A 24,046-nucleotide genomic window follows, 5' to 3' on the forward strand; every position below is an offset into this window, starting at 1 on the left:
ATTTGCAATTTCCTTAGCCATATCTTTTGCCACTCTGGGATGCATTCCATCAGGGCCAGGAGACTTGTCTACCTTTAGCCCCATTAGCTTGCCCATCACAACCTCCTTAGTGATAACAATCATCTCAAGGTCCTCACCTGTCATAGCCTCATTTCTATCAGTCACTGGCATGTTATTTGTATCTTCCACTGTGAAGACCGACCCAAAAAACCTGTTCAGTTCCTCAACCATTTCCTCATCTCCCATTATTAAATCTCCCTTCTCATCCTCTAAAGGACCAATATTTACTTTAGCCACTCTTTTTTGTTTTATATATTTGTAGAAACTTTTACTATCTGTTTTTATATTCGGAGCAAGTTTACTCTCAGAATCTATCTTACTCTTCTTTATAGCTTTTTTAGTAGCTTTCTGTTGCCCCCTAAAGATTCCCAGTCCTCTAGTCTCCCACCAATCTTTGCCACTTTGCATGCTTTTTCCTTCAATTTGATACTCTCCCTTATTTCCTTAGATATCCACGGTCGATTTTCCCTCTTTCTACCGTCCTTCCGTTTTGTTGGCATATACCTTTGCTGAGCACTGTGAAAAATCGCTTGGAAGGTTCTCCACTGTTCCTCAACTGTTTCACCACAAAGTCTTTGCTCCCAGTCTACCTTAGCTAGCTCTTCTCTCATCCCATTGTAATCTCCTTTGTTTAAGCACAAAACACTAGTGTTTGATGTTACCTTCTCACCCTCCATCTGTATTTTAAATTCCACCATATTGTGATCGCTCCTTCCAACTAGGAGATCATTAATCAATCCTGTCTCATTACACAGGACCAGATCTAGGATCGCATGTTCCCTCGTAGGTTCCATTACATACCGTTCTAGGAAACTATCGCGGATACATTCTATAAACTCCTCCTCAAGGCTGCCTTGACCAACCTGGTTAAACCAATCGACATGTAGATTAAAATCCCCCATGATAACCGCTGTACCATTTCTACATGCATCAGTTATTTCTTTGTTTATTGTCTGCCCCACCATAATGTTACTATTTGGTGGCCTATAGACTACTCCTATCAGTGACTTTTTCGACCTACTATTCCTGATTTCCACCCAAATGGATTGATATCCTCCATAGCACCGATGTCATCCCTTACTATTGCCCGGATGTCATCCTTAAATAACAGAGCTACACCACCTCCCTTACCATCCACTCTGTCCTTCCGAATAGTTTGATACACTTGGATATTTAACTCCCAATCGTGACCATCCTTTAACCATGTTTCAGTAATGGCCACTAAACCATGGTCATTCACGATGATTTGCGCCATCAACTCATTTACCTTATTCCGAATACTATGAGCATTCAGGTAAAGTACACTTATGTTGGCTTTTATACTTCTGTTTGAATCTGAACACCTCGTTCAGTAACCCCTCCTAAGTTATATTTCCTCTCAACTTTTCTCCTAATTTTCCTTGTCGTTGAACCCATATCTTCATGTAACAACCTGCCGCGTCGCTTCGCTTACCATTTATGTTTTTACTTCCTGTTTTATTCCTTTTAGTATTACCGGGCCTATTCACTGAGCTTCCCTCCGTCACTGTACCTTGTACTGTCGCCCTTTTTGATTTTTGACTATGGCTCCTCTGCCTTACACTTTTCCCCTTACTGCCTTTTGTTTCTGTCCCTGTTTTACTACCTTCTGACTTCCTGCATTGGTTCCCATCCCCCTGCCACATTAGTTTAAACCCTCCACAACAGCTCTAGCAAGCACCCCCCCCCCCCCCCCCCCCCCCCCCCCCCCCAGGACATTGGTTCCAGCCCTGCCCAGGTGTAGACCGTCCGGTTTGTACTGGCCCACCTCCCCCAGAAACGGTTCCAATGCCCCAGGAATTTGAATCCCTCTTTCTTGCACCATCTCTCGAGCCATGCATTCATCCTGTCTATCCTGACATTCCTACTCTGACTAGCTCATGGCACAGGTAGCAATCCTGAGATTACTACCTTTGAGGTCCTACATTTCAGTTTAGCTCCTAACTCCCTGAATTCAGCTTGTAGGACCTCATCCCGTTTTTTACCTATATCGTTGGTGCCTATGTGCACCACGACAGCTGGCTGTTCACCCTCCCCCCTCAGAATATCCTGCAGCCGCTCCGAGACATCCTTGACCCTTGCACCAGGGAGGCAACATACCATCCTGGAGTCTCGATTGCATCCGCAGAACCGTCTGTCTATTCCCCTTACAATCGAGCCCACTATCACTATAGCCCTGCCATTTTTCTTCCTGCCCTGCTGCGCAGCAGAGCCAGCCACGGTGCCATGAACCTTGCTGCTGCTGCCTTCCCCTGGTGAGCCATCTCCCCCAACAGTATCCAAAGCGGTATATCTGTTTTGCAGGGTGATGACTGCAGGGGACACCTGCACTGCCTTCCTACTCTTGCTCTGTCTTTTGGTCACCCATTTTCTATCTCCCTCTGTAACTTTTACCTGCGGTAAAACTTTTACCTGCATGGCCAATCCACCTAACCCGCACATCTTTGGACTGTGGGAGGAAACCGGAGCACCCGGAGGAAACCCACGCACACACGGGGAGGACGTGCAGACTCCGCACAGACAGTGACCCAGCCGGGAATCGAACCTGGGACCCTGGAGCTGTGAAGCATTTATGCTAACCACCATGCTACCGTGCTGCCCGATTAATTTCAGAGAAGGTAACTAGTTATGCATCTCCCAATCAGATTGGGAAAAATGTATGTATCATGCAATGTTTTGTACTGCTGGTATTTATTGTCCTAGAAAATCGTTATATTCCCCAGTGTTTCCTATAAACTGAAGTCATCCTAAAAGATTGTGCTCATCTTATCTTTTCTCTACAATGAGTCATGCATTGAGTACATAACGACTTGGGACTTGGCAGTCAGTTGGCTAGTATTAACAGTATTAGACCTTTTCAGAAATTTTCATAATAAAAAGGAATGATATTTTTATTTGCTATTTAACAAATCTCATAAGACTATTAATTTCCCCTTGCAATTTTTTTTCCTTCCTCCTCTCCTGAAAACATCGACTCTTAGATGGGTTACGGATCCAAAGGTGCCATTCACCTCCTGGTACCGGACCAAGTTTCCAGAATTCATATGTGGACTTTGACAGTGAGTACTGATCAGTTATGTGGCTACAAAGGGAATTAAGAGCCTGATCTAGTCCACACCCAATATTCACATACACAGGATCTCTGGCTAGCAATCAAGAGCAGTATCCTGAGACAACATTCCCCCACATTAACCCAGGTCAATTATAGTGCTTGAAGAATCATCTGTTTCTGATTATAGATTTCATGGTTTAAAGCATAATATTACAGATCTAATAGTCCTACCCACCGATTTATTCAATGCCACCAAAAAGAACACTGATGTTGATAGTTTTAATGTTAACATTGCAGTTAAAAAAAACCTCATTTTATTTAAACATCCAGGAAGTCTTAACTAATATAATTTTAAAGGACATAGTAAATGGGTTTTAGCAGTCAGCAAACAGAACATCAAAGACAGTCAATAAATACACCACTCTGACATGTCTAAGTTGAGTAAATAGTATGATCACTGCTCAGATCTGCTCATTTAGCAATGACTAAACTCTGAGCCAATGTAAATCTTGCTTAAGGAATGGTGAGTTTATTTTCTCCTGAAGTCATCTTATACCGGAGTAGGTACTTCAACAGGAATAATATAAAAGCAGAGCATTACTTAAATGGAGAAGAGGTGCAGAGGGATCTAGGCATTTTTTTTCCATAGAATTTACAGTGCAGAAGGAGGCCATTCGGCCCATCGAGTCTGCACTGGCTCTTCGAAAGAGCACCCTACCCAAGCCCACACTTCCACCATATCCCCATAACCCAGTAAACTCACCCAACACTAAGGGTAATTTTGGACACCAAGGGCAATTTAACATGGCCAATCCACCTAACCTGCATATCTTTGGACTGCGGGAGGAAACCGGAGCACCCGGAGGAAACCCACATACACACAACGTGCAGACTCCGCACAGAGAGTGACCCAAGCCGGGAATCGAACCTGGGACCCTGGAGCTGTGAAGCAATTGTGCTAACCACTATGCTACCATGCTGCCCCGTGTTCTTGTGCATGAGTCACAAAGAGTTAGTATGCAGATACAGCAAGTAAAGAAGTGCTAATGAAATGCTATCCTTTATTATGAAAAGAATTGAACATAAAAGTAGGGATGTAATACTTCAGTTATACAGGGCATTCATGGGATCAAATCTCGATTATTGTGTGCAGTTTTGCTCTCTTGATTTAAGGAAGGATGTAAATGCACTGGAGGCAGTTCAGACGTTTACTAGATTGATACCTGAAACAAGGGGATTGTCTTATGAGGAAAGGTTGGACAGATTGGAATTGTTTCCACTGGAGTTTAGGAGAGTGAGGAGTGACCTGATTGATATACATGAGATCCTGAACGATTTTGACAAGGTGGTCACGGCACACTGGCGATGGAGTCATTGAATATTTTTAAGGCAGAGCTAGCCAGATTCTTGTTCGGCAAGGAAATCAAAGGTTATTGGGGGTAGATGGGAACGTGGAATTCAAAACAGAAGCAGATCAACCATGTCTGAGTGAATGGCAGAGCAGACTCGTGGGGCCAAATGAAGTACATGTCTATCGCCACTGGGCACCATTCAGCATCATACTAAATTGTGATCCCACCTGCAAGAAGCAACATGACTACTGCAGCAACACAACTGACCTCACCAGTTGATCCATACTGCCAACACCAAAATTGTCCTCACCCAATGACCACACAAGGAGCTGCTCTCAACAGGTTTCACCAAATAGATGATTTCCCTCTCTTTCTCCCTAAACCTATGACATTCCTACCACTGTCTGGACAAGGCAGAGATTTAATCTGTAAACATCTTGGTGTGAATAGCTCAGTGTACTTTCACACAGAGTGGGCAACTTTGGATGATGGTGGGTAGTAGGAGCTATTGAATCAGCCCTATTTTAATAATCTCACCTGATTTTAATTCCACTGAATTCAGTAGAAATAAAAAATCATGTGAAACATGGCACAAGTAACAGATCTGGGGGGGGGGGGGGGGGGGGGGGGGGGAGATTCTCCGAGGCCCGCGCCGGGCCGGAGAATCGCCGCAACTGCGCCACGACGTCCCAACGCTGCGCATGATTCTCTGAGGTGCAGAGAATCGGCGCCATTTGCGCTGCCGCGAATCGGCAGGGCCGCCGATTCTCCGGCCCGGATGGACCGAGCGACCGTGTGGATACAACAGAGTCCCGCCGGTGGGAACTCTGTGCGAACGGTCAGGGGGCGGCCTGTGCAGGGGGGTGGGGGAGAGAAAATGGGGGGCCTCTGTCCCCGGGGGGGCCTCCGATGGGGTCTGGCCCGCGATCGGGGCCCACTGATCGGCGAGCTGGCCTCTCCCCCCCCCAACCCGGGCTTACTTTCTGGCGCGGCCGGCCCCTGAACGGCGACGCCATGTTGAGTCGGGGCCGGCACGCGGAAGAAGTCCACCGTGCATGCGCAGGTTGGCGCGACCCAACTGCATATGCGCGGGTTGGCGTGGCGCCGGGAAGGGAGGCTGGAGCGGTGTGAACCACTCCAGCGCCGTGCTGGCCCCCTGTGGGGGCCTGAATCGGTCGTACCCTGGCCCGGTTCACACCATCGCATTCACAACTTGGGCTCCATTTGGGAGAATCGCCCCCTAGATATTATGTAGAAAGCGAAAATGACCTGATAGACTTCCTGACAACCTGAGTAGCGTCTATTTAAAGAGAAATCACCATTATTTTCCATTTTATTTCAGTAGTGTATCTTCAGTTCACTTCTTCAGTGGTTCATTAACATGTATTCCTTGAGCAGGAGTGGGGAGCATTTCATTGCTATCACCTGTGTGCAATATTCCACTCAGTGTATTGCGACCTCATGTAGTTTGAAGATAAAAGATTATTGCTGACTGGGGTAAAGCTCAACTTTTTATGATAGTGTAAAATGAGTGTTAGTGAACAGCCATCCACTTCTTTTCCATTGATGCAAACTGTTTAAACTATCACCCTTAAACTATCACCTGTTTTAAACCATCATGCAAAGTCAAGGTCTACTTCACTGTCTCTAAACAGCGATTCCATTTTTAAAGTCCACGTATATGATTGAAAAATGCAGGAAATACACGTCACTTAGCATTGGGAAAAAGTAAACACAGGTTTACATTATGCAAGAACATCTGAAACCACTAGTCGTATCTTTCTTCTGATGCAGACGATGCTGATGTGTAATTTTATCACCTGGATTTAATTTGGAATACCAACACTTGGAGCTTTCTCCTTAATCTGCACTCGGACTGCCAGAACCAGTGGAACCTGCTTACTCAGGAGAGGAGCAAAAAAGGGCAACTGAAATTAACAGAATCTCAGATGAAACCTCAGTACATATCCTTCAACTCAATTTCTTTTGTGCTCTTCGAAGGTTATTTTCTGAACAGATCTATCCAGTTTTGGGTGAGTGGTGGATAATTAAATCCACACCTCCACCCTATCCCTGTAACCCAGTAACCACACCTAACCTTTGTGGACACGAAGTGGCAATTTATCATGGGCAATTCATCTAACCTGCACATCTTTGGACTGTGGGAGGAAACCGGAGCACGCGGAGGAAACCCATGTAGACACAGGGAGAACGTGCAAACTCCGCACAGGCAGTGACCCAAGCCAGGAATCGAACCCAGGTCCCTGGCGCTGTGAAACAACAGTGCTAAGCACTGTGCTACCATGCCGCCAGAGTGTTCATTTAAGACTGAACAGATAGCTTCAGAAACATGCTTGCTCCACTTTCAAAAAGGTAAACGCACAAAAGCAGTTTTCTGCATTAACTCACAACCTGACAATTATAGATCCCTAATTTATGTTGTATTCATTTATAACGTAAAAGGGCCTTCCAAACTCATTTAATAAACTTTATGCCTACTCCCATGTGACCTAGCTAGTTTGCCCTTTCTCTCCAATTCTAGCGAATAAGAGGAGCAGATTTCATCATTGCAAAACCTGATTGCAAAAATTGATTCCAGGTGAGATATTTTAGCCACTTTATCTGCTTAGTAGCCAACCTATACCCAATTATCTTAATAAAGGAGACATATTTTGCAGTTTGTGTTCACCTTGAACCAATTTTTTGACACAGGAGTGGTAAAGCCGAAGTGCCAACTATATCCACTGTGGACTGTTACTCAACATGTACTGAATAATGAAGCAAGGCCTCCAAAAGGGGAGTTACACTCGAGCTAAATTTCTGTACATCAGATCAGCAGTTCAGCAGAACTGACAACGGGTTTATTCATGAATAACATGCTAAATATAAACTAGAAACACAGATTGATTTTCCTTTAAAATAAAACATTAATCCGTGGGGGAGGAGGGCATCAATGCAAAACTCTTCCAAAGAATTATTTTTATAAATCTCTTACCTTGCAAGAGAAATTGTGAAATTGATACCCATACTGGCTGCAGACTTCTGAGCCCTGTTGCTCCATCATCACACGCCCCCCCCCCCCCCCCACCCGCCCCCCTTGCAACATCCATATATTTTCCTTTAATGTCTAGGATCAAAAAAGGATGGAAAGAGTGTTTTTTGATGCTGCTGTTGTTCTGATTGTAAACTATACAGGGCCTAAAGCAGATACCAAAGCTCAGAAAAATTTTTGCTTTTATTTTATTAAAGTTTGTATTTATTTTATTAAACCATACAATTTTCTCTCACTCTAAAATACTGTCCAAAATAACCCTTACTTGAAAATGAAACTTCCAATTCAGTTTAATTACTAAGATGCACAGTAACATAATCACAATGTCCTTTACGTTTAGATTGAATGTTCAACTGGACATGGACCACAGGCTACTCTTAGACTGGAGTCTGGGGTATGAACTCCACTCACATGAATAATCCACAGCTCTCAAAAGTAAACAAAAACATGCCACTTTGCACATCTGCAGGCAGATTTTATTCCAAGTTTCAATTTTTTTTGGAAATACTTTAGTGTTAAATGAGAAAAACTGTGATGTTTGTGAAATTTTAACGGGCGAGTGTAATAATTGGCAGAAACTTTAGATTGTTCCATTAATCAAGAAATACAAAGGCAGCACCTGAACAACCATTTTTGGGCCGATTGTGGTTGTGACCTGAACCCACTGACAACTTCAGCAATTTCAATGGTTCACATCTGGCTTCTGAGTTTGATTGGCTCCAGATAGCTAGGTCAAACTGCCTCGACAATCCAAACAGAGATGGATTTACCCAACCTTTAAGGATGTGCAAAGACATAACCCTTTCACTTCGATTGCTATGTAAAGATCATTTGGAAAGTGAAATTAGTTTGAAGAGTTCTAAAAAGACATGCATCCACAGCAGAAACACATTCTCACACTGACGCTTTCAAATATAAATGACTCGATCCTTAAAGCAAAAATAGCTTCAGTTCCGACTAATGTGTGCCAGAGCTGTGGGGTAGAAAAAATGTTATGACTTAGACCCACTTTGCAGCATTGATCCCAATTAATTAGTCAGCAATGAATTGGGGAGGCATCACTTCCTCACAATTGTTCACTGACCAATGCAGCTCCAACACTACACAAATTTGAAGGAATTTTCAAAAAATATCCGATAACTGTATTGGAACTGAGGTGATGGGTATTAACAGATTTCTTTTAGACAATAGCATAATTTAAAACGTATTACAAAATGGCATTGTAATAGGAGGCTGAAATTACATAGTATCCCATTAGAGCAAAGTCTAGCAGTTTATTTCCAACACCTCAGCCTGAGAGGAGTTGTTGTCTTGCACACTTTTTATTATTTTCTCTTCCAATTCTCTGCTGAATATTTCTTCCAGTGGTTCATGCTGCAGTACAATTAACGCAAACCTTCTTCTACTTCTTTTAAACATCCTTCTTCAGCTGTAAAACTGAATAATGCAGGCATGGGGGCAGCATGGAGGCACAGTGGTTAGCACAGCTGCCTCACGGCACCAAGGACACGGGTTCAATCCCGGCCTCGGGTCCCTGTCAATGTGGAGTTTGCACATTCTCCCCGTGTCTGCATGGGTTTCACCCCCCACAACCCAAAGATGTGCAGGGTAGGTGGATTGGCTATGCTAAAATTGCCCCTTAATTGGGAAAAAAATAATTGGCATTCTAAATTTATAAAAGATTTGTAGGAATTCCATTACGAGGCTTCTTCTTGGCTTATCCTGCACTCAAACAAAAACGACACATTGGCACTTTACCGAACAGATTAGTACATAGCCAGTGGGAGCAGGGACCTTGACTGATATTCCCTGCCTAATGAACTGATGGCGAAGAGAACTGTTATCATTGCTGAGACTGACTAACACTCTTTCTCAGCATGTCCCTGCTCTACATGACTAGTGGAAAAAAAGATTTGCATTTCTTTTACACTATTCATGACCACCAAATTTCTCAAAGCATTTTACAGTCAATTAAGTACTTTTGAAGTGTAGGCATTATTGTCATGTAGGAAATGTGGCAGTTAATTCGAACACAGCAAACGGCCACTTACAGCAAGATGATAATGACCAGATAATCTGTTTTCACAATGCTGATTGAGGGATAGATATTGGCAAGGACACTCTAGGTTAATTCTCCTGCTCTTCTTCAAAACATTACCATGGAACAACCTTTTACATCCACCCAAGATGACAAATGAAACCTCAGTTTAACATCTCATCTTGCTTGCACCTCCAATCGTACCATCAGTACGAGTGGCACTGAAGCGTCGGCCTTGGTTTTTGTGCTCAAGCCTTGAAATGGGATTTGAACCTGTAATCTTGTGACTCAGAGACAAGGGGGCATACCAACATATGAACTAGGAGCAGGAGTGGGCCATTCGGTTTCTCAAGTCTGGCAGAGAGCTAACTGAGCCACGGGTGACATATTTATCAGCTGAATTATCAGGCAATTAGTTGTAAGATATGAAGAGGCAACTGTCCTGTTGGGGATGAGCACAGATGGAGCTCTTGTGGAGCAGACTGGGAAGAAGATGTTATGGGTTAACCATGTACATTCTGAAGCTGACCTATCACAATATGAATCATCTTCCTTACCCACAATCTGATCTCTGGAGATCTCCATGCTTTTTATCCTTAGCTCACTCTTCTTCCTCATCTGCAGTCCCTTGGCAACATCATCCACAGGCACTAGGTCAGCGACTCTGCATTTGTTGAAGACATCCAACATTCTTTTGAAACTTCTGTTTAATATCAAATTGTGGATACGTCATAACTTCCCTCGATGAAATATTAGGAAGACATAAGCAATAATCTTTGGCATCTGCCATAAATTCCGCTCCCTTGCTACCCCACAACCATCACTGCCACTTGTTCAGAATAAACCAGACCATACAAAGTCTTGGCATGCTGTCCAACACACAACTGAACTCCAAACACATTCTATCAAAGATCAACACTGTCTATTTGCATACCGGCAGTATCATTATCTCCATCCTTGGGCACTGAATCCCTTAGCCAATCTTCTCCCATTTCTGGAGTTGATTATTCCAATGTCCTATTTTCCTGCCCCCTCCCCCACACCTCCACCCCAAACCACCACATTGCAGAAATGCTACTTGACCAAAATGTGAACTAACCTTATCCTGCACAACATACTAATTTCAATAACTTGTCCTTATTTTCAAGTCCTTCCGCACTCTTGCCCAGTCTTTCTCCACATATTTCTCCTACCTTCTATTGGCCTCCACATCCTACAGTCCTCTGTTTGCCTTTTTCAGCAACTAGCCCTCCACAGTAAACCAGTGTCAACATGCCTTTCATCTGTCCAGGCCTCACTCTTGCAACATCACTCTTCTCCCCAACTTTTAAAACCAAAATCCAGCTTTTGAGAAAACTTTCTCTCGTAATCTCTCCCTCAAAGATTCAGGGTCATTTACATATCCAGTTACATTTTATTTTTCTTAAATTAAATTTAGATTACCCAATTATTTTTTCTCCAATTAAGGGGCAATTTAGCGTGGCCAATCCACCTAACCTGCACATCTTGGGGTTGTGGGAAACCAACACAGACATGGGGAGAATGTGCAAACTCCACACGGACAGTGACCCAGGGCCGGGATTCGAACCCGGGTCCTCAGCGCGGCATCCCAGTGCTAACCAATGCACCACATACTGCCCACCCGGTTGCATTTTATACACTAACATCAACATAAGAAGATAAGAAATAGAAGCAGGAATAACAGAACTGTGGCTGATCTGGGAGGGAGTGGTCTTAAAACGTCACTTTTCTGCCTATCCCTCATAACCCTAGACTCCCTTGTAGATTAAAATCTGCTTAACTCAGTCTTCAATGACCCCACTGCTGTCTGGGACGGGAATTCGAAAGATTAATGGCCCTTTAAGTGAAGAAAGCGCAAGTTCCTTTCATTATGAATTTGTATGGTGAATCAATGATACAATAGTTTAGTTAAAAAAGACCAAAGACCTGCGCAATATCAACCTGATGTGAAACTCCATTTAGCAAGTGAGACACAAAGCTAAATAATAAGAATCTTTATTAGTGTCACAAGCAGTCTTACATTAACATTGCAATGAGCTTACTGTGAAAAGCCCCTAGTTGCCACACTCCGGCGCCTCTTCGGGTACACAGAGGGAGAATTCAGAACATCCAATTCACCTAACAGCACGTCTTTCGGGACTTATGGGAGGAAACCAGAGCACCCAAAGGAAACCCACGCAGACACGTGGAAAATCTGCAGATCCGCACAGATAGTGGCCCAAGCCGGGAATTGAACCCAGGTCACTGGCGCTGTGAAGAAACTGTGCTTTTTTAAATTCATTTGCGGGATGTGGACATTGCTGTGGCCAGCATTTATTGTCCATCCCTGGTTTTCTTTCTTTTTAAATTTAGAGTACCCACTTATTTTTTTTTCCCAATTAAGGGGCAATTTAGCATGGCTAATCCACCTAACCTGCACATCTTTGGGTTGTGGGGGTGAAACCCACCAGACACAGGGACAATGTGCAAACCACACGGACAGTGACCCAGGGTCGGGATTCGAACCCGGATCCTCAATGCTACAGTCCCAGTGCTAACCACTGCGCCAGGTGCTGTCCTTCTCATCCCTAGTTGCCCATCAGAAGGTGGTAGCAGTGGTGTGTTGCCTTCTTAAACCGCTGCAGTCCTTGAGGTGTAGGTACACTCACTGAGCTGTTAGGGAGGGAGTTGCAGGATATTTCCCCAGCGGCTATGAAGGACTGGTGATATATTTCCTAGTCAAGGTGATGCTAACCACTGTGCTACCCACAAATACAACATATTCTTGCAGCAAACAAAGTTACAATGAATAACTGGGCCAGCAAATCAATAGAAATGAGCAGTAAATGTGTAATTGTTACGTCAGAAAGGCTCATAGGCAGAGAGTCACTTGAACTGTCATTGTTTGCAGCCATCATGACCTGACGTTAAGGAAGGAATGACATGCAGCATCTTGCATAAGCCTGAGGACATCTGAAAATGCATTGCAGTCAAAGAAATACACATAGGTGTTGGTGTTTAGTGCAGCTGTTTCCACTCTACCTTTCATATGGCTGCAAAACCTGAACAGCTAGAAAAACTCCCAAAGTCAAACACAATTTCTCACTAACATTAAACAAAGCAGAGTGGCAATACCGAAGTGACACAATGCATCAACATGACCAATGCTGAAATTATGGCTATTTCATTGCAACTCTATTCGGTCAGACATTAATGCGTGACAGAGGAACAACTTCCCAAAGATAGGTTTACAGTCCATGAACAATTGGATAAAGAACAGTTGAGAGTCAAATGAAACATTTCAAGAATAACCGGGAAAAAAGTTAAAGGAAATGACATTCATCCACAAACCAGGGAAAATTAAATAAGAGATTTCACTATCTGGAGATTGGCATGAAGTGTGTGCTGCACAATTTAGAATACCCAATTCATTTTTTCCAATTAAGGGGCAATTTAGCATGACCAATCCACCTAACCTGCACATCTTTTTCGGTTGTGTGGGCGAAACCCACGCAAACAAGGGGAGAATATACAAACTCCACACAGACAGTGACCCAGAGCCGGGATCGAACCGGGAGGCCTCAGCACTGTGAGGCAGCTATGCTAACCACTGCGCCACCATGCTGCAGCACAACTTGAAAGCAGCAGAGTATTAACTGCACAACTGTAGAAATGTGAATTAGTGAACAGAAAATGGAAACCACAGAAATTTACAGTATAGGAGCAGGCCATTTGGCCCATCATGTTTGTGCCAACCAAAAAGGTGCTACCCAGTCCAATCCCACTTCCCAGCATTCAGATGTCACTTCAATGGACATTTCAAGTGCACATTCAAATAAATGGACCCAATGCATACCTGTGGCCAGCAACAGGTAGCACAAATTATCGTCTGCCACTTGTGAAGCGACTTTTATAAGCACCATTGACTATATCTTGTTCTTATGTTAGTGCTTGTAGAAGTCAGGTATTTTAAATACACTTAATATAGGTAAGAAAGCTGTTTAAAGCATAAATATTAAATCCCTAACTATTCCCTTTAATGCTTCAGAAACAGCAGAATGGTACATCTATCAAAGTGTCCCTCGCTCTGTGGTGACCCGTTCTGGAGCATATACATGTGAAAATGGGAGGTACCAGGTTGACATCCAAAAATCTATTAACTTATGGAAATCTGCAGGCTATCCACTAAACACCTTTTCAGGATGGCACCAACTTCAATTTAACCCTGACAAAAAACCTCAACATCTTAACCTCCCGACTAATATTAAACAAAAAGGATCAATTTGCCTCATCAGTAAGGACCCTAAAGGGATACCAATGGGTAATAGTAATTGTACTAACTATGTAGATGTTAACACAGCTTTTAAATGTACTAACGACCGCTTAGAAAGAGTTATGCGGTCCTCAAGGATAACAGGCATACCTAACCTCAGAAATAATAAAACATTCGAAGACCAATGGCTCTTAGAATATATTTACTCATATTCTGCTTATAATGGAACTTATTTTATTTGTGATGATAAAGCATATCCCTGGCTCCCAAGATCCTGGTCAGGATCTTGCTATTTAGGATACATGGTACCTGCCATTCGTCATGTGACTAATCTCCTGCATATTTCAGAAATGACTGTTCAAAGAAAAAAACGTTCTATCACCTTTAGAGATGCAATTTTTGCTAGAATCTTTCCTTTCTATTGGGAAGTAAGGATGGAGAATGAGTTAAATAAAATAACAACCATCATACAAAATGTGGCAGAATACACTGCCACGGCCCTAGATAAAATCTCTGATGAAATGCGAACAATTCGAACCGTGGTATTGCAAAATCGAATGGCACTTGACTATGTGCTAGCCGAAAACGGTGGCACGTGCGCCCTGATTGGTGCAGAATGTTGCACTTTCATTCCTGATAACTCTGAAGAAGTTAAAGATTTGGTATTACATATCCAAAAAGAAATCAAAAAACTTGATCCATCCCAAGTTCTCTCTCTCTCTGGGATAGAATTTGTGGGTGGTTTGGACACACAGGAATGTCCATAATGAGAATAATCCTATTCTCCTGTGCAGCTGGATTCATCATTTATATGACATACCAATGTGCTACGTGCATCAAAGAACTATTCGCTAAGCGCAGGGGACCAACTGTCAGAATGATTCACACTAACCCTACTGCACCCCCAATTGATGAATTTGAGGTGAAATACTTTTGTTGAAATGTTAACCGTAATATTATCAATCAATTATTTGTATAATCTATTAATACTGAATCGGTAGCATCAAATTTGACTAATTCATTAATTGTTATTTTGTAATAATGATTCTTTAAGAATTTTAATGATTATTGTTGAAATACTTGTTGCAATGCTAAGTTTCCATTCTATTGTTTAAATCTGCAATGACAATATGAATGAATTATTCTTTGCGCTTTTACCTATCCTATCGCTTTAATGATATCTTTTATCTTATTCTGATATATCTCACTTGATCTTTCGATTTATCAAAGGGGCGACTGTAGAAGTCAGGTATTTTAAATACCCTTAATATAGGTAAGAAAGCTGTTTAAAGCATAAATATTAAATCCCAGTTTTAAAATGAAAGAAACATACAATTTCCAAACTCAGACATGAGTTTGGGAAACACAGAACCACTGATAAAAACATCACATTTTTCCAAGGGCATGGCTGAATTTAAGGTGGAAGCATTAAAGGCTCCATTGTTCTGATTTCAGGCCACTTGTGATAACAGCCTGAACCACATTCCATAACGTATGCAAGCCGAAACATTTTAGACTGTGTTAAGATAGTTTCAATTATATTTTCGAAATTATAGTATGATGAGATGACATAACGTCTCAATTGTTGCAGATAAGCAACAATTGGAAGTGGCGTTGCATCGTGAGGATGGACGGCTTGTTATCAAATCAAATGTGTTTTGAATATAGCTTAAACCAATTAGGATTATATTGGGGTGTGATCGGATCGCTTAAGACAGATATGAAATAGTATATCCACGGATGATTTGGCCACCATTTTAGACAGAAAGACAGAAAGAGACAAAAAGAGAAAGAGACAGACAGAAAGAGACAGAGAAAGAAAGACAGGAAAGAGACAAAGAAAACAAGACAGAAAGAGAGAGAGAGAGATAAAGTAAAGGAAGAGAATTAGAAAAGAGTTCTGTATTCCTATTTCATTTTCATACTTTGACTTCAGCCTTTGACTTTTAAAGTTGTGTTCAGGCTATTGTCTCAGAAGATAATTTCTGTAATTCTTTGAAGAAAATCAAATTGTCTACAAACTTACCTTTTAAATGAAATTCAAGTTGTAACCAATGAACTTCAAATAAAACAATTCTTATTTGCACCTGACAAGTTTTTAACTTGAATTTCTACTGAGTTTCAACAATGTCTCAAGAACAACCGGTAAATTGAATAAAACTTCACAAATCCGAAGATACAACACTGCTTCATGGTTGTCTGCATTCCAAAGTGATTTGTACTATTACCAGAGAATAATGATAACTTACATAATTATCAAACGTCTTGGTGAAGATAAACAATAAAATCTTGACTCAAATTTTTAACAGATTAGTTCCACAGTCTGAAAGGCTGAAAGATTATGGGGCAGGATTCTTCCTCCCGTCGCACCCGTTTTCTGGTGCTGTGCACCCCCGCTGACAGTGGGATTCTCCATCCCGGCAGCCGGCCAATGGGGTTTAGCATTGTGGGCACCCCACACCATCGGGAAATCCGGCGTGAGTGCGCTGCCGGCGAAACAGAGAATCCCGTCGATGGAGAATCCAGCCCATGGTTTTGTTAAACAGAGATTGTTATAGACATAATGAATTGTCAGTATATCGATTGATATCACAGAAGGAATGAATCATTCTCAAATTATGCTGAAAACTGTAGAGCTTTCGTTTTGATGCTTTTGAAAGTGATGATATTTCGTATAGAAGACAAAACTTGGTTATCACTGATAAAATAAGGACAGGCTTAGAGAATTTCCTGTCCTTCATTTCAACTTTTATCTCCTTCCTAATTCCCAATCTGCCAGGTTCTTGCCAACCTTCCTGTTGCATTTTGCCTTTGGAAGAAGTTATTTCTGTATTTTTGTTTCATTTCCCTTTCTGAATCCACCGACAGAACACTGGGAGAGAATATTCATCAACACAATGAAAATGTGAAGTAAAGGACTAGAGAAATACAATTAAAGAGTAACAGATGGCTGATGCACAAGATTCATTTTGAATGTATTTGAATGAAGAGTGCTTCAAAACTTAACTTTATTAACCTTATTTTCAGAAACTGACGAGCTTCCAGCTTTGCCATGAAAATGCTATAACAGCCCAATATCCAACCGGTTTATACCCTTGGTGACCTCTAGACACATCTTTTGGAACTTGTGGGAGGAAACCAGAGCACCCAAAGGAAACCCACGTAGGCACAGGAAGAAATAACAGACAATGACCCAAGCCGGGAATCGAACGTGGGACCCGGACCTGTGAAGCAATAGTGCTAACCACTGTGCTACCGTGATGGAAGGGAGGTCATTGATGAAGATGGTTGGGCTGAGGACACTACCCTGAGGAACTCCTGCAGTGATGTCCTGGAATTTAGATTATTGACCTCCAACCACCAGAATCATCTTCCTTTGTGCCAGGTATGACTCCAATCAGCAGAGAGATCGTGTCCTGATTCACATTCACTCCAATTTAGCTCCTTGATGCCATACTCAGTCAAATGCTGCCTTGATGTCAAGGTCTCACACAAAATAGTCTCCAACAGGGAAGAAAGAATAGAAAATCAATCATAAGCATATTCCAGCCCAACAGGTGGCCATTTATAGACTAGTATGACCTAATAGCTGTGTTTTTGGCCTGGAAATGCTGAGGATCCTGTTTTCCATTCTTGCTCTGTTGTTTCAAGTAATCCTATTTCACCTACTATCTCACGCTATGTGATCCTGTGGGGAAACAGTGTTGACCGTGATTTTGTTCCAATCCGACAGCTAAGAGCATCATTTCTAGTAGAAGTCACCAGATATTATTAATTGAGGGCATGAAATTTGGTATAAGAATATTGGCCTGTTCCAAGTGGCTTCTGAAAATCATACTGTTCAAGCAATTCTTATGTTGAGACACAGAAAGGACACTGTACTGGACAACCTGCATTCTCTTTTTTTTAATAAATTTAGATTACCCAATTATTTTTTCCAATTAAGGGGCAATTTAGCGTGGCCAATCCACCTACTCTGCACATTTTTGGGTTGTGGGGGCGAAACCCACGCAGACACGGGGAGAATGTGCAAACTCCACACGGACAGTGACCCAGAGCCGGGATCGAACCTGGGACCTCAGCGCCGTGAGGCGGTTGTGCTAACCACTAGGCCACCATGCTGCCCACAACATGCATTCTCAACCTTACTACTCTTCATAAAGCACTCTTATCATGCCTATTGTTTCCTGATGCTCTGAATTTGCCCGATTCACAGGGTCAGAGGATTTCCAAAGTATACAGTAGCAATGGAGAAACAACTTTACGCCCATATCTGGAGGTGTGTCACAAAAATGCTTCTCATTTTTTGATTCCTTTTACAATTTAATATTTTGGCAACACCAGCCTCCCAGGCTTGAACAAGCTCCTGTGGTGAAATCCTGTGGGACCTAGCAATCGTGACAATAAACGATTTTCATTTTTTCATTTCATGTGACTCAGCACCTTCAAACGAGAGGAAAATTGAAATTCATTGACTATAAAAAGGGCAGTACATGGAACAAGGTGCTTGTTCAGGGGCTGGTTTAGTACAGTGGGCTATACAAGTGGCTTGTTATACACAACAAGGTCAGCAGCGCAGGTTAAATTGCAGTGCCAGCCTCCCTGAACAGGTGCCAGAATATGGCGACTAGGGGCTTTTCACAGTAACTTCATTGAGGCCTACTTGTGACAATAAAAGATTACTATTACTATTGTTGTGCACATTGAAATTGGCCGGTACGATGTTGTGGGCATCACAGAAACGTGGCTGAAAGGGGATCAGGGCTAGGCTCTAAATATACAAGGATATGTGTCCTATCGAAAGGACAGGCAGATGGGCAAAGGGTTGACTGGTGGTGATTTAACCTGAGGATCACCACACCTCAGGTGAGCGGCACGGTTGAGAAGGCGGGGCCTTCATGAATAACCTCAGCTGGTATGGGAATTGAACCCGAGCTGTTGGCCTTGTCCTTCATCACAAACCAGCTGTCCAGCCAGCTGAGCTACCTAGAAGACAGGGTAGGATATGCAGGTTCCCCTCCAAGCCATACACCATTCTAACTTGAAGCTACCTCACTGTCCTTCACTGTCACTGGCTCAAAATCCTGAAACTCCCTCCCAAACAGCAGTGGGTGTAACTACAACACATGAACTGCAGCAGTTCAAGAAGGCAGCTCACCAACAACTTTGCGAGGACAATTAGGGATGGTAAGAAATACTTCCCTAGCTAATGAGGCCCACATCCGATGAAAGAATAAAAGAAACTATGCACCATCAATTTTTTTAGATACACTACTTCTTTTCCTATCATTTTTACTTTGTCTAAGCTATCCTGCCTGCACTTGAACCTTTCTTTATTTATAGCACAATCGGTTGAATTCTGTCTGATTTCTTTGGCTTCTCATCTAATGTCAGAGATCCTGTGACAGTACCTGCTGGAGGCCTTTGGCAGAAAGCCAACTGATGGCAACACTGGAGGCATAGGAGCTGATAGTGAATATCTCTCCTTTGTTTCTGACCCCAGTCCCTGAACTTTTCTTGTTTTCCAGATTAAAATATGAGCAATACGTTTGAGAGTCGAGCAGTTGATACCGTAGAAGGAACTTGAGGGAAGATGCAATTTTTTTTAAACGCACTGCACTCATGACATAGAATGCACAGTCTGAAGGGTGGTCAAAGCAGATTCAACAACATCCTTCAGTAGATAATTGAACATACACCTGAAATTGGGAGCTAATCCGTTTCACTGAAACAGGGCAGGTAACCACCTTTAACTTACATGGGCATTGCCAGTAAAAGTTGCTTTTCTCTTTTTTGACAGAATTGCAATGCAAGGAGGGGCAAAGGATGTTTACAGGGCTATGGCTAAAGAGTAGGGTAACTGAACTAATTGGATAGCTTCTTCGAGGAGCCAGACAGGCACGATGAGCTGAATGGTCTCCTTCCAATAGAATCCAAAGACTCTCTTAAAAAGAGAAGACAGGGGCAGCACGGGGGCACAGTGGTTAGCATTGTTGCCTGCGGCGCTGAGGACCCGGGTTCGAATCCCGGCCCTGGGTCACTGTCCGTGTGGAGTTTGCACATTCTCCCCGTGTCTGCGTGGGTTTCGCCCCCATAACCCAAAAGATGTGCAGGATAGGTGGATTGGCCATACTAAATTGCCCCTTAATTGGAAAAAATAATTGGGTACGCTAAATTTATAAAAAAAGAAAAAAAAAGAGAAGACAGAGAAAGCGAAACTAGCAAGAAGAAACAATAAACCGTTAGAGACAGATAGGAAAGGAAACTGGAATGTGAAATCAATTGAGAGAAGGGGAAAGAAATGGTGAGAAGGTGTATTAGAAGGTGAGAGATGGGCAGTGTCAGACTACAGGACAGACATGTGATTTAAGACGTGCATATCGATTAAAAGTCAGACAGGAACAACTAGTTTATTTTGAAATGTTACTATCATTTATTAACTCAGATTAAGGAAAGAACAGTGTAATTTGGTGATTTGTTTTTGCATTTTATGTGATATGGTGTAATGATTGGTTAGAGGGAATTTGACAATAACATTGAAGTGTGTATCCTGTGAAGTGCCCTCTCAAATCGGTCAAAATAATTTGGGAAATGTTATTAACTATCTGGGCTGGAGAAGAAGGTGGGGGCACTCTCCTCTGTCCATTTTCCAACTAACTGTGTACATTACGGGTCACTCTTCTCTCTGCTGTTTATTAAGAATGCACGTAATAAATATCTGCTGCCACTGCCAACTTTGTTTGGGTCTGGCCATCTAAACTTGCTGTTTAGCATTTTCCCACCATATTTAGGCAGAAACTCTCCATGCACAGCAAGGCCAGATTTGCTGGCCTACAACTTGTGCCAATAAACGATGAGCTCTGAAAATCCAGGTTGAATTTGCTGCTTGTGAACTTCAAAAGAAAGATATATCTGTGCCGAGCAATGCCCTGTAAAGACAAGGGTTACGGGTTGTTCATGGATGACAGTTCCTACCCTCTCCTTGCATTATAATTCTGATGAAAAAGAGAAAATTATTGGCATCACGTGTATTGCAGCTGGCAGCACATCAGGGCCTAATGAAGAACAGGATGGCTAACCGTGGGCCGTTGTTTCAGTGAAACAGGATTAATTCCCAATTCAGAGCAAAATGTTTTATGGACACAAAGACTGTGCATCCATCACAAACACGTCTTGCTCTTTTTACCCAAACAGAAGCTGCACAACAGCAAGCACTCAAATCATAGAACCCTGCAGTGCAGAAGGAGACCATTTGGCCCATTGAGTCTGCCCTTCGAAAGACTGCCCTACACAGGTCCACCCCGTCCCCATAACCTAACCTGCACGCCTCTTGACACTAAGGAGCAATTTAACATAGCCAATCCACCTAACCTGCACATCTTTGGACTGTGGGAGGAAACCTGAGCACCCGGAGGAAACCCACGCAGACACGGGGAGAATGTGCAAACTCCACACAGACAGAGAGCCACCCAAGGCGATAATCAAAACCGGGTCCCTGGCGCTGTGAGGCAGCAGTGCTAACCACCTTGCCAACCATTCTTTAAACATTTCAGGAAAGTATAGATCAGAGAGGCTTTAAGTCAGTATGGTCTGCTTTTGCATTTGGAGCTGGCGTGTCCAAACAGTAACTCAATATTTCAAACGCACAATAGGATACTGAAGGACCCAACCCATTAGTAAACCTGCTTTTGCAAAGCCACCATTTTGGTTACTCAATGAGCTGATGGGTGTGCCAGGCTGTTGACATTTGGATCTTGCCACAGTTCTTGAAAAATGGGTCAGATTAGGACTTGAGCACTACTGTTGACCTTCTGCTTCAATAACTACAAAATAAAATAGGTAAGTTGTTCAATGGGTGGTGCCATGTTTGCACACAATCTTGCACATTCCAAACTCAATTCAGCTACAACAGGGGAATCACTGACTAGAGACAATAAAGATGGGACAACAATGAAGCGGTTTGCCGTTGGGTAAAATGAACTGCAAAAATTGATAATGGGAGTTTGGGGGCAACAGGTAACAGAAAATGCAGGAATAGGCACCATCTACAGAGCAAAAAGAAAGGTGAATATTTTTGGATTCAAACTCGCAAATTTTTCTTTTCACATGCTGAGAAACATCATATTTATTTCCAGCAGCTACTATTTTTCTACATCACAAGGTCCATGCACTCCAGGGAACTCAAGTGAGGGAGCAGTGTCAGAGCTGCATGGCAAATCCTCGGAGCAATTATTAGCACTGTTGCTTCACAGATCCAGGGACCCGGGTTTGATTCCCCGCTGGGTCACTGTCTGCGCAGAGTCTGCACATTCTCCCCGTGTCTGCGTGGGATTCCGCCGGGTGCTCTGGTTTCTTCCCTCAAGTCCCGAAAGACGTGCTGTTTGGTGAATTGGACACTCTGAATTCTCCCTCAGTGTACCCGAACAGGCACTGGAGTGTGAAGAATAGGAGATTTTCACAGTAACTTCATTGCAGTGTTAATGCAAACCGACTTGTGACATGAATAAAGATGATAAATTACCAACTTCTCCCACAGTGAGGAATGGTGTTCAAACTTGGAAAGCCTAACTGAGGAAGAAAATAATCTCAGGTGAGCCTTGTTCTCTCTAAAAATGTTCTCTCAATATAAATTCTACCAGTTCTGACTGATACTTTTTTTTCTCTTTTTAAAAAAAATTTAGAGTACTCAATTCATTTTTTCCAATTACGGGGCAATTTAGTGTGGCCAATCCACCTTCCCTGCACATCTTTTGGGTTGTGGGGGCGAAACCCACGCAGACAAGGAGAGAATGTGCAAACTCCACACGGACAGTGACCCAGAGCAGGGATCGAACCTGGGACCTCGGTGCCTTGAGGCAGCAATCCTAACCAGTGCTTCACCGTGCTGCCCTCTGACTGATACTTAAATAAATCTGATGGCTCAGAGAGCCTTATAACACAGAAGATGGCCATCCAGTCCATTGTGTCTATGATGGCTCTTTGAAAGAGTTTTCAAATTAGCTCCACTCCGAGCCCTGTAAATATTTCCTTTTCAAGTGTATATCTAAGCATATAATCCTTCTGAACGTTAATGTTGAATCGTCTTTCACCACGTTTCTGGCAGTGATTCTCTTGCCACATTGCACTCAAGGGAGAGCACAACATGACTGGAGAATTCCTGGGGAGCCCTCAGTGGAACCTACGACAGCATCCGTGCCTTGCGGGATTCACCCAAGACCTGCGAGACGCTGGTCGGAACTCTGCCCAAAAGGGACGGGACCAAGTAGATCTTAAACTTATTTACGACCTACTTGCCTGGGATCCACCGGCCTTCCTTGATTCTCTGGCCTCCCCAGGAAGGCTGCAGCCGGGCGCCATTCGTAACTGGTCCACACAAATGTGGACCAGGCAGAATGGCACCAAGGGGGTCTCTCTAGCCATCAGAGACCCCCTAGGTGGTCAGGGAAAGTCAAGGGTGGCTCCCTGACCCTCCCCCTGGAATGAGGGCAACTTGGCACTGTCAAGCTCCCCAGGTGGCACTGCCAAGCTAGCAGGACCACTGCCTGGGTGTCACAGTGTGCAAGGTTGCCCGAGTGCCAGGGTGGCACTTATAAGGGTCAGGGGCCATGGGGGGCCATGCCCATGAAATGAGGGTGGGGGTTGGGAGTGCAGATAAGAAGGGGTCTCCAAGAGGAGGTGCTGTAAGGGGGCTTGAAGGGGGGGCTGAAGAGGAGGTAACCCCCAGGGAACCCACGGCGGGGTGTCTTCACTTGGGGGATGTGGAGTACTGCCCATGTGTGTGGGGGGTGTGGGGACTCACAAGCTCAGTTAGAGATCGGGTCGGAAAATGGCGGCTCAATCTCAGAGTTCAGCTCCCTGGTGCTAAAAGAAATTATAAGTGTGGGCTAAACCAGTGAGAAACTCCCCAGAGCTCAAAAAATGACTGTCATTGAATAGCGGTGGGGAACTCACCAGCAGAGTCGGCGGGAAACTCCCTGAAAAACCCGCCACAAATTAACTTTAAAATTTTTCTGGAGAAACACACCCATAATTTCAGTCCTATGCATCAAAATCCATCTGTCATGTGTCCATTTCAAAAGTCTATAGTCCACTGAAGTTTGCTACTCGTAATCGCTTATTGGCACACGTAGGCGTCAATGAAGTTACTGTGAAAAGCCCCTCGTCGCCAAATTCCAGCGCCTGTTCGAGGAGGCTCGTACGG

The 24,046-nt window shown here is 43.2% G+C and overlaps 1 protein-coding gene across 4 annotated transcripts in view; it reads right to left on the minus strand.

The window, feature by feature from the left end:
* plpp1a (phospholipid phosphatase 1a) overlaps window positions 1-24,046 on the minus strand; it is a 168,541-nt gene that overhangs the window by 108,064 nt on the left and 36,431 nt on the right. For 2 of the 4 annotated variants that reach the window (XM_038790910.1, XM_038790911.1), the window contains exon 2: window positions 10,130-10,275. The exons of the other annotated variants lie outside the window; for them this stretch is intronic. In XM_038790910.1, the coding sequence (XP_038646838.1) occupies window positions 10,130-10,275 (146 nt within the window). The remainder of the gene's footprint in view (window positions 1-10,129; window positions 10,276-24,046) is intronic. 4 annotated transcript variants of the gene reach the window in all.

This window comes from Scyliorhinus canicula, chromosome 3 (genome assembly GCF_902713615.1).
Source record: "Scyliorhinus canicula chromosome 3, sScyCan1.1, whole genome shotgun sequence".
Classification (NCBI taxonomy): Eukaryota; Metazoa; Chordata; class Chondrichthyes; order Carcharhiniformes; family Scyliorhinidae; genus Scyliorhinus; species Scyliorhinus canicula.